General features: G+C 36.3%; 2 protein-coding genes across 2 annotated transcripts; both read right to left on the minus strand.

The window, feature by feature from the left end:
• Window positions 1-311: 311 nt before the first annotated feature.
• LOC114725077 (adenosylhomocysteinase-like) lies at window positions 312-16,434 on the minus strand. The gene is made up of 3 exons (XM_028911542.1): window positions 15,701-16,434; window positions 392-395; window positions 312-323 (listed from the first exon to the last, which is right to left on the minus strand). Exon 1 carries the CDS (start codon window positions 16,432-16,434, stop codon window positions 15,709-15,711), a length of 726 nt encoding a protein of 241 aa, XP_028767375.1. The 3' UTR covers window positions 312-323; window positions 392-395; window positions 15,701-15,708.
• On the minus strand, window positions 13,429-14,289 carry LOC114725076 (adenosylhomocysteinase-like). Its single transcript, XM_028911541.1, has one exon. The coding sequence runs from the start codon at window positions 14,193-14,195 to the stop codon at window positions 13,452-13,454; it is 744 nt and encodes a 247-aa protein (XP_028767374.1). The 5' UTR covers window positions 14,196-14,289; the 3' UTR covers window positions 13,429-13,451.
• Window positions 16,435-16,835: the final 401 nt, after the last annotated feature.

Raw genomic sequence — 16,835 nt, forward strand, 5'->3', positions numbered from 1 at the left:
GTCTAATCCCATGTAACAAACAATTATTGATGCTAAATACTTTTTAATGATTTTTCTCAATTACAATCTTAATCCCTATTCCCCACTTTCAATGTTTCGTATCAAACAGGACCTTAGATTCCACATGTCCTTGGTATGTTATATCCCACATACACATACAATTATTGCCAACTCATTTACATTTCTAATATCTCTTGGCTGCATTTGAATTGTGAATCAAAAACTTGGCAGGCACTGTTACAAACGTAATGTAAAAAATGAGATAAACAAACGACTGGTTAAAATAGAAGTTTTCAAACGGCTTTATCTTGTTCAAATCGAACCTGGATCAGCATCCCCTTAAAAGTATAAAGCGATGTTGACCATCGAATATATATCGGCTTAGAGTAACACAGCTACAATTTATAGCTACTTAGGTGTAGACATGGAGAAGCTGCTTATTTTCCTTTTACTGAATCATTTTCCTTTTGCAGGTAATGTTTGCTTTCCCTGAGCTGTCCAAATATGTATGGAAATATTCACTGCTGCCAAAAGGTGTTTGGAAAAACAACATACATTAATATGTTTCTAATGGGGGCTGTATCTAGTAGCCAAGGCATATTGAAAAAGGAATCATCAGCCTCATACGTTTCAGCTAAAGCTCCAGAACGGATAAAGAAACATTAAAACACCACTTCTAAGAAGTTTTAGTGATGGCAACCTTTGGATCATGTCTTGCTAACAAAGAGAACAACTGGGCACAATAATTACACCATAGGATGAAAAACATTATATTTTTCTACCTTATAGATGAAAGCTACAGGTGTCCCATAGTATCTTGGCAGGTGCACCATGCTTCTCATCTGCTTTCATAAATGCAGCTCTTAAGTATGGTCTGTGATAATGCATCGGATAACTGAGTAATTGCAAGAAATGGTATATGTGTGCCAGAGAGTGTTTCTATTTTCTTTTGTTAGCTCTTAGTAATTATGAAGTATTATCTGAATGAAACTTTTAAAAACAGCCCTCCTACAAACCAAAGTTAGCCTTGTGATCAAAGCTTGTCATTTGTTTTCCTCGTGCGCGCATATTGAAAAAATAGTGAAGTGATCCCAAGACCTCTGAAACAGAAAAGAAGGAAGAGAAAAACTGATACAGAAATTTGTGTAGCAGAGGAAAGGGACAATACCTTACAATGAAGTCAAGTGATTCTCCCTGCATTTACTGCTGGCCTGCCAAATTCTCTTACAACACTTTAGATTCAGAAGAAATAGCATCCGCCTGCAATTTATATCACATCTGTCTCGTTTGGCAGAGGAGTTTGCTTTTTTTTTAAAAAAAAAAAATCATATACTTTATCAGTTCCAGCTTGTATTTGACAGCAAAGAAGCATTTGAATTTGTTTTCACTGATTCACACATGATCTGATATTCTTTCTTGTTTAAAAATGGATGTGTCAATTTTTAACTTTGCATATTCTGATAAGTGATGACTTAGTTGTTGAAGTTTTATGGTGAATATTACTTCTTATAATGTGTTTATGTTAGAATGAATTTTAGACTATTATTAAGGGTTAACGTAACTCCGCCTATGTTGTATAGCCGGTCCCAAGCCCGGATAAAGGAGGAGGGTTGTGTTAGGCCCTCGACAGCCAACGTAAAAACCCGTCGAATCTCATGAACATGGATCAACGAAGTAATTATGCTAATGCTAGGTCGTTGCCCAGATGTGACGCGCTGTATGGCTCGAGTACAGTGAGAAATGAGCTAGAGCCGCTGCATCGTCGCCCGGATGTAGTGTTAAATGAGCAAGGGCTACCGCACTCTCTTGGACGGAGGCGGCTAAAGAAGTTAGTTCATGAGACTGAGATTAGATTTGGCACTTGGAATATTGGGACGTTAAATGAGAAATCTATGGAAGTAGTAGGAGTTATGAGGGACAGAAGGATTAATATCTTATGCCTCCAAGAAACCAAATGGACTGGAGAAGCTGCCAAGGAACTTGGAGAGTATAAACTTTGGTACACAGGAAAGGTGAGCACAAGGAATGGGGTTGGTATCATCGTTGATGGGACATGGAAAAAAAACGTGGTAGAGGTTAAAAGGTTTGAGGACAGAATAATATCGTTAAGAGTAATTGTTGGAAAGGATACTATCAATATCATTAGTGCCTATGCACCTCAGGTTGGAGCAGAGACACACCTTAAAGATAAGTTTTGGGAAGATATGGAGGGCTTGGTTCAAAGCATACCACTCGAAGAAAAATTTTTTATCGGTGGGGACCTTAATGGACATGTTGGTAAAGAAGCAGGACAATTCAGCGGGGCCCATGGTGGTTTTGGTTTTGGGGAGCTTAACAGTGGAGGACAATCTATTCTCGATTTTTCTCTTGCATACGATTTTAAGATTGTCAACACTTGTTTTAAGAAGCGAGAGGAGCATTTAATCACGTACAAAAGTGGTGTCTCAAAATCACAGATTGATTTCTTTTTGGTTAAGAATCCGGACAGAAGATTGTGTACTAATTGCAAAGTGATTCCAGGAGACGGGGTGAGTGCCCAACATAGAGTACTTATCCTTGATGTATGTTTTAAGAGTACCAGGCAAAAGTACCATCAAGTGGCAAAACCCAGGATTAAGTGGTGGCAGTTAAAAGGAGAGAAGCGGGAGTTATTCAAAAGGACTCTTTTGAAGGAAGGGAATTGGGAGTTGCAGGGAAATGCAAACATGATGTGGGAAGAGATAGCTACAAGGGTTCGTTTGGTAGCTAAAGCAATTTTGGGAGAATCCAAAGGTCCTGGTCAAAGAGATAAGGAGACTTGGTGGTGGAATAAGAGTGTGCAAGAGAAAGTCAAACAGAAAAAAGATTGTTTTAAGGCCATACACTTGTGCAATAGTGTAGAGAACCAGGAAAAGTATCAGTTGGCTAAAAAAGAGACAAAGAGAGCAGTGAGCGAAGCACGTACTAAAGCTTATGAAGGGTTTTATCAGGAGTTAGGAACAAAGACGGGAGAAAGAAATATTTACAAGATCGCGAAGCAAAGGAAGAGGAAAAAGAGAGATCTGGATCAAGTTAAGTGTATAAAGGATGAAGATGGTAAAGTGTTAGTTACTGATGGTGATATTAAGGACAGATGGGAGGCTTACTTTTACAAGTTGTTTAATGAGGGAAGCAATTATGCGACTCAGGACTTGCAGGACTTGCTAATTAACGAAGATGATCGGAATTTGGCTTTCTACCGCAGGATACGTATCGGAGAGGTTAAGGCGGCTCTCAAGAAAATGGACAATGGAAAAGCCGTTGGGCCTGATGGTATCCCTATTGAAGTTTGGAAATGTTTGGGCGATGAGGGGGAGGTATGGCTAACCAAGCTTTTTAATGAAATTCTACGCTCTAAAAATATGCCGGATGAGTGGAGGAAAAGCATTTTAGTTCCTATTTACAAGAATAAAGGAGACATTCAAAACTGTGCAAGCTACAGGGGGATAAAACTTATGAGTCATACAATGAAGTTGTGGGAAAAAGTGATGGAATATAGATTGAGGTTGGAGACTTCTATTTCAGAAAACCAATTTGGATTTATGCCAGGGAGATCCACATCGGAAGCAATCTATTTACTAAGGGGGTTAATGGAGAGATATAGAAGTAAAAGAAGAGATTTACATATGGTTTTTATTGACCTGGAAAAGGCTTATGATCGTGTGCCAAGAGAAGTATTGTGGAAGGCTTTGGAAAAGAAAGGTGTACGGGTTGCGTATATCAAAGTCATACAAGATATGTATGAGGCGGTAACTACCAGTGTAAGGACGCCTGGGGGGAGACAAAGGACTTTCCTATTAAGATTGGCCTACATCAGGGATCCTCTCTGAGTCCGTACTTGTTCAACATTGTTCTGGATGTTCTAACTAAACCTGTTCAAGAAAGAATCCCTAAGTCCATGCTCTTCGCGGATGATATAGTTCTTATGGCGGAATCAAAAGAAGAGATTAACACTAGTTTGGAGTTATGGAGAAGGACTTTGGAGTCGAAAGGTTTCCGTTTGAGCAGGAACAAAACAGAATATATGCATTGTGATTTTGGAGGGAGGCAAGGTAATAGGGATTTGGAGGTGAGGATGGGAGAGCAAATTATTCCTCAAGTATCAAAGTTTAAATACCTAGGATCCATTATACAGGAGGATGGGGAAATTGATGGAGACATTTCTCATAGAATACAAGCTGGCTGGTTAAAGTGGAGGAAAGCTACCGGAGTTATTTGCGATAAGAAGGTACCTGAGAAACTTAAAGGAAAATTTTATCGGACTGCTATAAGACCAGCTATGATGTATGGTAGTGAATGTTGGGCAATAAAGGGAAAACAAGAGCACAAAGTCGGAGTAGCAGAAATGAGGATGTTGAGATGGATGTGTGGTCATACAAGAAAAGATAGGATTCGAAATGAAAAGATCAGGACAAGAGTCGGTGTGGCACCTATCCAAGAGAAAATGGTTGAAAATCGCTTAAGATGGTTTGGACATGTGCAGAGAAGGCCTTTGGAGGCCCCGGTGAGGAGGGTGGATCAAACAAGATGGAGTCCCATAAAAAGAGGCAGGGGAAGACCGAGAAGAACGCTGAATGAGGTCATTGAACGAGACCTCCTAATCAACAATATATCTAAGGATTGGGTTGTTGACAGAGCACGATGGCGTCGTGTGATTGATGTAGCCGACCCCACCTAGTGGGATAAGGCTTGTTGTTTGTTTGTTATTAAGGGTTAACGTACATCTAGCATCCTGAAATATTTTCTCGGGTGTATCCAATACCCTAAAACATTTTGTGGTGTATTCAGCATCAATGCAAAAAAAATATTTCAGAATGCTGGATGCACCTAAAAATATTCCAGGGCGTTCAATTCACCTTAACTTTATTATTAATGCTATGGTCTTTTTCTTGACTCTTGTGGATTGAGAATGAAGGTAAAAGAAAGGAATCTACCAAAAAAATTAACCGAGCACGAAAATTATCTATTATTGCTCAAGAATAAATTTGAGTGCCGGCATATCTAACAATAATGCCCCTTTTCCATCAAAAGCCCCAGCGGAACAATTTCTAATAAGAAACATTAAATTGGAAAAGTAAAGTTGAATTTGGGTAAAATACATGTCAAATGATACAACAAAAAAGACTGACCATCAAGAAGTCCAAAATTTACAAAAGTAACAGAACTATACATATATGACTGCAAAACAAAATACCATCCAATGTCGAGTAACCATGATACAAATTTACACCAATGCAAAACAAATATGAGCATCACTGACCAAAATGCTTGCAAACAGATATGAGCATTGCTGTTGCATTTATTGATCTTTTTTGGCTATGTTAGTTATTGATATGAGCATTGGTGTATTTATTGATCTAATATCTAATATTTTCTTCTCAGTATTCAATCGATTACAAAAGAAACAACGAATGGAAAGAGGGGGGGAAGCAAATATAAACTAAATAAGAAAATAAGGAAATGATTTTTTTTAGTCAATAAAATGGTTCAAGCGGCTGGATTGACAAGGTAGTAATTAGCTTCAATGATCTACTATTCAGCCATTCCCACGCCTCCATTATTTCAACAATGATCTCTACAACCCTGTTCATACTTCATGAGCATATGTTTTAGAGAAAAATAGAAAAACAGAATTTTTTATATTTGTTTTCACAATGGATAGGGATGAGCAATGGCCGTCCACGTGTAGGGTTCATTTTATTCTTTTCGTCCCTTGCAAATTAGGGCAGCACCATAACTCCTTTGTATAGGGATTACTTAATAGTGGCAAGGCCTGAGGATCATTTGTCTTGGCCGATACTTTTTCAAATTATAGTCTCTTTCTTGTTCTAGTGAAATGTAAATACTCATAATAGGATAATTTCAGCCACAAAAATGAAACTTCAGCCAAGTTATCTCTTCTCTTTAGCATCATTTTGATCCATTCTCTTTGTGACTGCACTTTTGAATTGCTTTCTCAAGCCAATACGTCTTGTTTCTTTACAGCAGAGCATTAGTTACAAATCTTGTTATGCTATTGTTGAAGAACAATTATTAATAACTTCCCACGTAAACCCATGAGGAAAAGTTGAGGTAAGTTTTGTCCCTTTCCAAAATACTCCTCTGGTCCTTAATATAAGACTCAAATCTTGAGTTGATTTTAGTTCTAAATATAAGACCCATTTATCATATTTATCAATTTTTTCTAAATTACCTCTATGGATACTCTCTCAACCATAATCAAGCAAAAGAGAAATATGAGATATTAAAAAAGATGATTATAGTATTTTAGGAAAAATGTGTCACTTTTCTTATAATTAACTAACTTACATAACTTTCTTAATCTAATCAAATTAGTTAAATAGGTCTTATATTAAGGACCGGAGGAATATCTTTATCCCTTTTCATCGCCTACATCTCCCTTTCCCCCAAAAAAAAATTAACTATACCAATTAAATGATTATTTTAGAAATTTTAATTTTTGATATTTAACTACTTTTAATTAATTTTCTTAATATCATGAGAGTTGTAAATACTTTAAAAACCTCTTCATTTCGTCGGACAATAATTTACTAACACTAAACCTCTTCATTTCGTTGGACAATAATTTACTAACATTCGGACATTTCCAAGGATGACTACGATGCTATTCTCTGTAATCACCCCAAAAAAAAAGCAATAAAAGACCCCCAAGTATAACGATGATTTGGTTTAGCTGCGAACACGTTAAGGATCATAATTTGCATATTATTAATAAAATAAATTAAAAGAGTTTACTTTTCTTTTGCTGATCGACATGGGGGGTTGTTCGGGATCATGCATGGGCTGCCAAACGCGCATCCCACCTAGTAAAGCTTTTTTTTTTCCTGGTTAAAAACAATGTTTTAAACTTTTTTAGGATGAAGCTACTTTCACTTGCTTTCGGCTTTTTTGCTGCACGTTGAGTTACCTTTATAGGCATTTAATGCTTTTTCAAAAGGACATTTACAGATTTACCTCCAAAAACAAATCATTTTTTTTTATCATATAATGTGTTTATAATTTTAATTTTAATATTTCTCTCAAAACCATCATATCATATATAATACATATGTGTATTTAATAAAATTCATATTTTTTTAAATTATTTTACATCTAAATCTACTTTTTAATTAATCATCATATTTAAATTTATCTAAATATTTATAAATTTTTTAATAATGCATTAAATCCTTTTATTTTTGTAATTTTTATTTTAATATTTTTTAAAGTTACGAAATTACACATTTATAATATATTTTTTTATAAAAAAATGTTCTTTTCAACCATTTTAAATCTAAACTTACTTTTTAATCATATTCTCCATACAAATTTTAAACTTTTAGTTTGTCAAATTGATTTTTTTTCCATAAAATTCAATTCTAATATAATCACATCATACTATTTAACTTCTATCTTAATTTGAGTTTGTAGGAGTCAGATTGGCAAAAACAGAGTCAATTCTACCGTCACAAATCTAAATACACTCTTAAATAGATATTTGAATTAGTTTTTTAAAAATGATTTTACGGTTTCCAATACAATTTTGGAAAGAATTTTGTTTTAAATTATACTAAAAGTATTTTTTTTAATTGCTTCCAAAGGTTTCAACACACCCTCAGTTACTATCAATATACATATATATACATATACATATATATATATATCTGTGTGTGTATGTAAAGGATAACCCACGCCATCGTCATCAGTGTTTAGAAAATTGGATCAACCGTTAAGCCAGTTCAAACACTAGTTCACGAATAATCGAATCAGTCATGAACAGATTAATATATGCTTAAAATTAAAATAGAGAGAAATAATTATCTACAACGACAAAAGTGAATAATTCAATTTAAAAATATATAATAAAAATAATATCTACCAATACTCCGTCACTTTATCCCAAATGTATTTGTTCATTTCATTTTTTTTATAATTTATAATTTTAGAATACATACACATATATTTCTTACATATTTGTTTTTTTCCTCTCTTCATACAGCAATGCTTAATGGTATAAATATGCATAAATTCTGATTTAGAAACATGGATTCAATTTTTCCCCCCAAAAATGAGACCGGCTCAATTTATCCGATTTGAGTTCAAGGCCGATTCCACCGGTTTTTGATGAGTTCCCTTCTCTAGAGGTGGAAATATAGGTCAATCAGGCCCTACAGGACCGACCCTGTAGGACTGGCGAGCCTAAAAAGATCAATCCTATAAGGCTGAAATTTTAAAAATATCCCAATTTGTTAGGTCCGGCTCTTAAGCTAACAGGATTTAAGGTTGGCCAGCCGGCTTTTGGCCTATTTAAGAAAAAAATGCTATTTTTCATATTTCTCACATTTTTTATAAAAAAATGAAAACAAACCCATAAAATTATTAATAAAAGGCATAAATATGAATAAAATTAAGTCACAAATACAAAATATCATTATATATAAATATCCATCAATATCCAAGAACATCTAAAACATTCATTAACAAGATAACAATATCCAAAAGTTTCATCTATAGTGTAAATGTGTAATAAACAAACACTATCATTAATATTTTGAGACTTCATCATTACTATAATCAATTATTCTTTTTTATAAGTATACTTTTCTTTTGTAACAAAAATATCAAATTTTTTATAGAAATTTCACTTTTAAATTTTACAATCTGGCTGTTATTTTACTTTAGTTTGAGAAACATTGTTGTTGAAACTCATAAATTTCTCATTCAAATTATAGAATCACAAGTTATATAAGTATAATACCCTCTTATCCAATATAGATATATAGTTTAAAAATATCAACATACATAACATAAATCAAATCATTATTAAAGTCCAAATTAACCTATTTTTTTAAAAATTTAATTAACCAAACTATTGTGTAAAACTAATAAATCAAATCATTTTGTGAAATTTAATTTTAAAATGATAATAATAACTAAATATTTGGAATATCATTAACAATATAAAAAATTAATAATATTAGAATTACATAAAAATTTTAAAAAGAGAAAAAGATTATAAAAAGGCCAACCCGTTTAAGCCCTCGGCTCTAAAAGACTGGCCCTGTAGGGCCTGTTTTACATTTGAGAGGAAAAATTTTAAGCCCAACCCTCATAATTTTTAGGCCTAAAAGGACTAGCCGGTTTTCCCGGCTCTATCCTTCTCTAGCTTTCCCATTTATTCTCATGCCCAGACTAGATGTGGGAATGATTCCTGATTCAATTATGTTCTCGGGACACTATTAATCAATAATCATTGATCAATTTTTTGAAGTGAAAAAAATAAATAAATAAATATAAGAGATAAAATAAACTGAGATCTTATATTTAAAATTGAATTAAATTTTTGACCAGCTTTTATATTTAAAAGCTTATGTAGTAATTTTCAATTGATTATCAGAATAATTAAAAAAATGTAATAGACACTAAGGTATTGTTTGGTTATAGGGTTTTTGAGGAGAGGAGGCGAAGGGAAGGAAAGGGAGAATGATAAATGTGTTTGGTTGGAAGGAAGGAAATGGAGGGGAGCAAAATTTTTTGTCTACTGCTCCCTCTTTTTTTTATTTCTTTTTAAAAGTAGGGTTTTTTAAAAGAGAGAGAAACAATTACTCTCATCTGACAATTATATCCATTTTATCTGTTTGGTATTCCAAGTCTACCCATCGAAATTTCAGCCTCTTCTTCGCGCGTTCCCTTACCAATTCACCGTGCATATAATCTGATCGCACCGGCAATGACATGAGCTCGAGCTGTTTCGAGGAGGATATCAGATGCTTATAAAATACAACCTCTCGTCCAGTCGCTGTTCTTCCTCTTTTTTTTTTTAATCTTCTTCGTGCTTCTGAATCGCTTCTCTTCTCTCCTGACTCTTGGTCTGTCATTTGGATGCGCCACTGTTTTTGTGTGTGTGTCTGTGTGTATGTTGTTTGTGCGTCTATACTCGCCATTCTTCAACTCTCTATACAAACGCGTGGCATAATTATAAATATCAGATAAAATATATACATTAAATGTTAATTTATAATTATATTTTCTTAAGTATTTTACAAAATTTGAAAAAAAAAAAAACAACTTAAGCAAAATAAGGATAAACTTGTCCATGTAAAAACTGTTCTTCTTCTCTCCCTTTCTGAACCAAATAAGATAACATTAAAATCTCTCTCTTGTTCTCTGTCCTATAAAATCCCTCCTCTCCTCCTGACTCTTTTTTTATCTATTAAAATCATTTCCTTCCCTTTTCCTCAAATGAACCAAACGCACGCTAAGGGGTGTTTAGTTTAAGCCAAAAGTATTTTTAAAATTTTTTATATAAATTGAGATAAAAATTTTTTTATATATTTATTTTATAGACTGTAAATTACTTTTAAAATTATGATTTAATTTTAACCGAAAACCTTTTTGTTCTTGTCTGGGACATACGCCTGAAATTTGTTGTATTCGGAATGAAGCTGGGAAGCGGGAATGGAAGTATGAGCGTGAAATTGAGGTTTTGAAATTTTGTTTGGACGAAGTAATATTTAAAGGAACCCCTGCGTTAGTTTTATTTTAGAGAAATCATTAAAAAAAACTTTAAAATTTAAAAAACACAGATAAGGATCTATAACAGTAGTTTTACTGTAGCTTTTAACAATAATAATATATCATGAAGTTGTCAAAACCCACAGTGAAGTTGTCATGGATCTCTATCTATGTTTTTCAAATTCTAGAGTCTTTAATTGCAATTTTTTCTTTATTTTATACTCCTTCGAATTCTAAATATAATACTTTTCTGATTCTTAATATAAGACTCATTTAATTAATTTGATTAAATTAAGAAAGTTAGGTAAGTTAGTTAATTATAAGAAAAATGACACATTTTTCCTAAAACACCATAATTATCTTTTTCAATACTCCTCTCCCTCTTCTACTTGATTATGGTTGATGGAGTATACATAGTGGTAATTTAAAAAAAATTAATAAATATGATAAATGAATCTTATATTTAAGACCAAAATCAACTTAAAAATTAGTTCCTATATTAAAAACCGAAGAAATAGAAAAGTAATAAATTATAAGTTACAGAAAGACTATTATACCCGTATGAAAATATTATAGAGGAAACTTTCTCTAGGGTTTTCGCCTCTTTTCCCCCCAATCCAGATCTCGTCCAGCCGCATGGCGTGGTCCGTCTTCCTCTTGTGCCGCGGCATCAGTTTCTTCAGGCAGCCATAATCGCCCTTCCCTCTCCCATTTAAAACTTGTTACACCCTCTATTTCTACCCCTCTAAAAACCAATCCTAGTTTTCTGATATATTACGGGAACCCAAAACCAAGACGATGTGATCGCCTCTGAGCAGAGTTGGTCTGCTGCTCACCTTCATGGGATTTGCCTCGTCTCTCTAGAACTTCCATTACCGATATCTTCACTTCGATAGGACCACATGGAGCTTACTCGTCTCCATCATCGTCGAAAGGTGTGAGATTACTTCCATATATTTGCATATGTTATTGATTATTTACTAGATTTCTCTCATGTGCCAATTAGCTTCTTGTCCATCGTCTTGCTCCTTTTAGGATCTGTTCACCGCTAGTTTGAAGTTTCGTTGGTTTGGGGTTCAGTCATGGGTTCGAAGCTTTTGGTTTTGTTCACAGCCCACCTGAAGCTTCACTGGCTTGGGTCTGGTCACAGGTTTGCGGTGGGACGACAGAGGAAGCAGATCGGACTGTAATTACTTGCTCCTCCTTCGCTGGTGGTTGTTTCTCTCTCGTCGGCGAGTAGCAAATGGCGGCTGGAGAGTGGAGGAAGGAAATCAAGAGACGGGGGAAGAGAGGCTTGGGATTGGGCAAAATAGGAATTTGAAAAATATTACAGTCATAATTTGGTAAGAAAATGTTCAATCCTATGACTAATCTTCTAATCTCTGTGGTAGGATGGGATTAGGACTCCTATCTCATTCGAAAACATCAGAGGTTTTTCTTTCTTTTCCTTTTTCCCCCTTAATAATTCGAAAACATGAAAGTTAGCATCACCCAATTGCAACCCCTGAATCCCAGATCCCAGTTACCCATAATCATGAATATAACAACTTATTCATGATACTCTTGTTTTTAATGCGTGAGAGTTACATCTGCTTAACAAAGGAATAAAGAGCGAACTTGTATCTAGCACCTTTGACTTTATTTTTGAGGTTGATCTAATATCTTAGGGGGTGTTTGGTAAAATCAGAATCACGGTTTCAGAATCAATTTTTCGCAAAACGAGTAATCTCCTCTACATATTTATTCCTCTACATATTTATTTCGTAATTCGTAAAAACATTTCTGAAACCATGGATTGATTTCTATCCAAACATTCCCTTAATCTTTTTATGGAGCCTGTGTTGTGAATATTATTGATGTTATGTATGAGTGTGTAAAAAGAAAGAGGCGTTTCAATATTGTTTAAATATTTTTAATATGAAGAGATCTTATTTTTTTGGAAAATCATGCCCTTATAAATTAAGGAATGTGTTGGTTCATGAATCAACTTGTGGGACTCATGAATCTAACATATAATTACAACTTTTAATTGAAGAGGTATACTACTTCAAAACATCACTTTATTATCTATAAATGCCCTCACCATCAATCCATTTGGATGAATCATAAGAAGAAACTTTTTGTCCCTTGTTTCCTTTATCTTTCTTTGTTGTTCTATCACCCTATAGTCACATGAGAAGGATTCATTTAATCTTGGAGAGTATCGTTTCTTAATTCATTCAGGGCTGCGAAGTACCCCTTAAGAATAGGATCCTTATGACACGACTCTAACAGTATATTTTTGTTGTTTTGTAGACTTTCCCAACACCCTGATCTTATTTTCTTGGCACATACCTCAATATTACTTTTTCAGTTGCATTTGTTACCCTATTAGAGTGCGAATGTGGTAAAAATAAGATTAATATCTGCATTAAGAAAAACACAGATTACCGTGCATCGTCACCCAAGTATAAATGGAATGTAGCTTTATTTTATTTTTTTTGGGGTGCTAAATCAATCTATGTGCAAAAATGGGAAAACATGAAGATAAATATGTGCTATTACCTATGCTGATCTTTTTCCTTTTTGGTTTAATTTGTCCAGAATTCAAAGAGGAAGAGCAAAAGCACATCGCGTGCAAGCTAAGGATCAGCACTGACGTCTCCTTTGATAATGCTAGAATTGAAACTGAGTAAGATTTATTATGTCTTGAGTTGAGTTAGAACAATCGCAAGAAAATGATTTTTTTTCCCTTTCTGTTATTATAGCACGAGGGAAGAAAAATAACTACGGATCTGAGTGCTGAATTTTCCAATAGATAACTGATGCTGCAGGATAAAGAGGTTTCATCAATAAAAGGGTTCGTAGTGACAAAATCAAGTCTAGAAACCATTCCAGACATTTATTCACAGAAGTTCAGAGTCCCATTCTCTCACCCTCTAATTACCCCAAATAGCGCACAAGGAAAGCTCAACTTTAATCTTGGAAGCCTTGCTAAGACCCAGAGCAATAATGCCTAGCAGAGAGCAAGCTTGAACAGTCATGAGTAGCATCCTCGTCGTACGACTTATCTTTGGCTCAGCAGTTTTAACCAACACATCTCCCTGATTGTCTATGGGTACAGAGTACTGACCATCCTGTGCTGTGGTCTCTTCCGCCGCCGCAAGTTGGGCAAGGTGAAGAGCAGACACCTTCTCTTCAAGATGATCTGGCATGCCATAAACCTTCCTCTCGTACTCGCCTCTCCCTCTCTTGCTCCGCAACTCAAGCATAGCAACCACGGGTCTTGTACGAGATCGAGACAACGCAAGACCAGGGTATTCTTTCTTTCTGAATACGAAGATGCTCGAGTTAGTATCAGGAAAGACCCGTTTGTTGGCGTGAGAATGGTCCAATAATACTGAATCCACGTAAATAATGGCGTTGTTCTTCATCTTCTTGAAGTGCAGCTTAGCCGCAGCGATATTGTCCATGTTGTTGCCGGAGATCACCAGTATGTCTGCTTTAGGAACAACATCATCAAGGGTCGTGACCACTGAGAAACCTCGGAGCTTGGCTTGAATAGTGAGGTGGGAATCAACCTCGAACACAACCACTTTAGCATCAGCCTGTTTTAGTGCAATAGCACATATCTCGCCAGCGTGTTCGTATCCACACACAACGGCTTGTTTCACCCGAATCATCCCATCGGTGGCTTCCTTTATGCCCTTAAAAAGAGCGTAGAGGAAATCGGTTGACTCGCTGATCTGTTAACGCAAACATCAGGCATATAATTATAATAATAATAATGAGTTTTTCCAAAACTAGCAAGAGGATATTAATGGACGTGCACAGTGTTTTATGAGACCATTGCGAAAAATCAAACACAGCAGGGTATGTAAAACAACTAAAAGCTGGTGACTCTACCCTGTTACGGAGTTATAAAAAGTTAGGGCACACCGCCAGCCACCATTTGCCAAATAAAATGGTCACGGGATCTCTCGTTCTTTCCCGTCCTGTTTGGCCCTGTTTGGTTGGGGCCCTTTGAGGGAGGTGAGGAGAAAGGGCAAGGGTGTTTGACCGGCAAAAAACCGAAAGGGTGAAGGGTATAAAGCTTTGTTTTTTTTTTTTCTTTGGTGTTTCCTTCCCTTCCAAAAATGGAAGATTTTGGAGGGGTGAGAGGTATTGTGCTCTAATCTGATTAAAGCGCTGATGGCTATTCCATCAACAATTCAATATTTCCAGTGTAAAAAACTCGTCTTCCTTCCTTTTCCTTCTCTTGAGCCTCTCTCCTCCACCGGCGTTGGCCTCACTCTCCCTCCCCCTCACGCGGTTTGGTGTCCGTCAACCCTCTATTTTTTGACCACGGTTGTGTCCGCATGATCTTCAACGTCATAGATTTTTGGCCAACATTGTATAATTATAGTATAACACGATAATTTATTTATGGTGTGTATTTTTTTGACTGGGTTTTGTGACATTCGTGTAATTTATATGTTAATATATGTACACCTAAATGAGATAAAATGATAAAATTTAATTACATATGATAGAGTTTTGATATCTGAGTTTTAACAATAACTTTTATACATCAGTCCTGTGTGCAATTTTCTTATTTGGACAGTTTTTCTTTTGCCATTTTCCCTAAAAAAATTACAACATAAAGATCTAAATATAAATATTGTAATTGTTTTTCGTCTTTTGATTTTTGTCTTCAAGCTTAGTCTTGCCTTTTAATTAAAAAAGGGTTTCATCCTTCTACTCCAGACCCCAGCAGGCCTCCTCCCAGTGCAGCGACGCTGCCACAAAATAGGGGTTCGTCCTTCTACTCCACGCCCCATCCGGCCCCCTCTCAGTGCAGCGACGCTGCCAGAGCGACCACCTCCGACATGAGAAAAGCAAAAGTAAATTCTCTTCACACCGGAACCCCGCAACCCCCTCCTCCCAAAATCTTCGTTTCAGATCTGCGAAAAATAAATCAGAAGCTGGTGTGCTGGTCGCCACCGAACGTCAAAATGTGTTGCTTCTCGCTGTAGATGGAATCTGATGACTGGGGAAGAGTCAAGAGGATGAGAAAAAATAGGAGTTATGCCTACTTGACAAATAGAGGAATTTAATTGCGAAGTGTACGAAAGTAAAGTTCAAACTCATTAGATCTGAATGAAAAAATCAACTTTGTAACTGCTAACAAAAATTTGAAATTTGTCACGTCTAAAATTAAAGGATCCTAACCGTGCTGTTGGCGAAATGCTGGTTGACATTAATGGCAGGAAACAACAGAGTTCCATTAGCTTGCAGCTCATTAAGCCTGTCAATACCAGCGGTGGTCTCTACGGTGACACCAACGAGTCTGTCCTTCATCTTGTGGTACCTCATAGGATCAGTCTTCAACCCATCCCTGATCATGCTGAGAACAATCTGAAACTCAGCATTGTCAGTAGAAGAGGGGTCTGGCAACTGACCAGTCTCGGCATAAACCTCTCCAGCTTTAACACCCTCATGGATCAAGAGGGTAGCGTCACCACCGTCGTCAACAATCAGATCGGGACCAACACCAGCACCCCAGTCAAGGGCACGTTCGGTACACAACCAGTACTCCTGACGAGTCTCCCCCTTCCAGGCGAATACGGAGGCTCTGTCACGAGCGATGGCGGCGGCAACGTGATCCTGAGTGGAGGAGGTGGGGCCGGAGCACCAGCGAACTTCGGCTCCGAGAGCAGCTAGGGTTTCGATGAGGACGGCGGTTTGCTTCGTCATGTGGAGGGAACCGGTTATTCTGATGCCCTTGAAAGGCTGGGAAGGGCCGAACTCAGCACGGCAAGCCATGAGACCGGACATTTCGACCTCAGCGCGCTCGATCTCGAGGCGACCGAAGTCAGCCTGAGAAAGGTCCTTGACCTTATACTCACGGCCATCGGTGGTTTTCTCGACGACAAAGGCCATGACGGCGGCAGGAGAAGAAGAATTTCTCCGTGCGGGAACAGAGCAAGGGCAAAAGAAGAGAGGTGAAGGTGAAACTCTTCACTGAAGAGCAAGGGAACTAATATAATTAAAAAATTATATAAAATTATATTTATATTAATATTATAAGTTTGTTGTGTAATTTTATTCAATTCAAAAGAAAGAGAGTGAAGAAGAAGAAGAGAGAGGGAAGAAGGAGAGTTTTCAAAGAGGAAGGGTGCTTGAGTGCTTCGAGTCGAGGGGAAAGGGGGCGTATTTATAGGGAAATGGACGGTGGAGATTTTTTTCGAGCCGTGATCTTTAAAGGCCTTTAGGCGGTGGTGACGCTTCTGACAATTTCATGTAATGGAAAACCCGAAGGTAAAAATATGTATTTTTTTATT

The sequence above is a fragment of the Neltuma alba genome, unplaced genomic scaffold (genome assembly GCF_004799145.2).
Source record: "Neltuma alba isolate B1F8T4 unplaced genomic scaffold, ASM479914v2 tig00012221_pilon, whole genome shotgun sequence".
Classification (NCBI taxonomy): domain Eukaryota; kingdom Viridiplantae; phylum Streptophyta; class Magnoliopsida; order Fabales; family Fabaceae; genus Neltuma; species Neltuma alba.

Bases quoted from the DNA above. Each gene is read 5' to 3' on its own strand.
- LOC114725076 (XM_028911541.1), bottom strand. From the start codon at position 14,195: ATGATTCGGGTGAAACAAGCCGTTGTGTGTGGATACGAACACGCTGGC.
- LOC114725077 (XM_028911542.1), bottom strand. From the start codon at position 16,434: ATGGCCTTTGTCGTCGAGAAAACCACCGATGGCCGTGAGTATAAGGTC.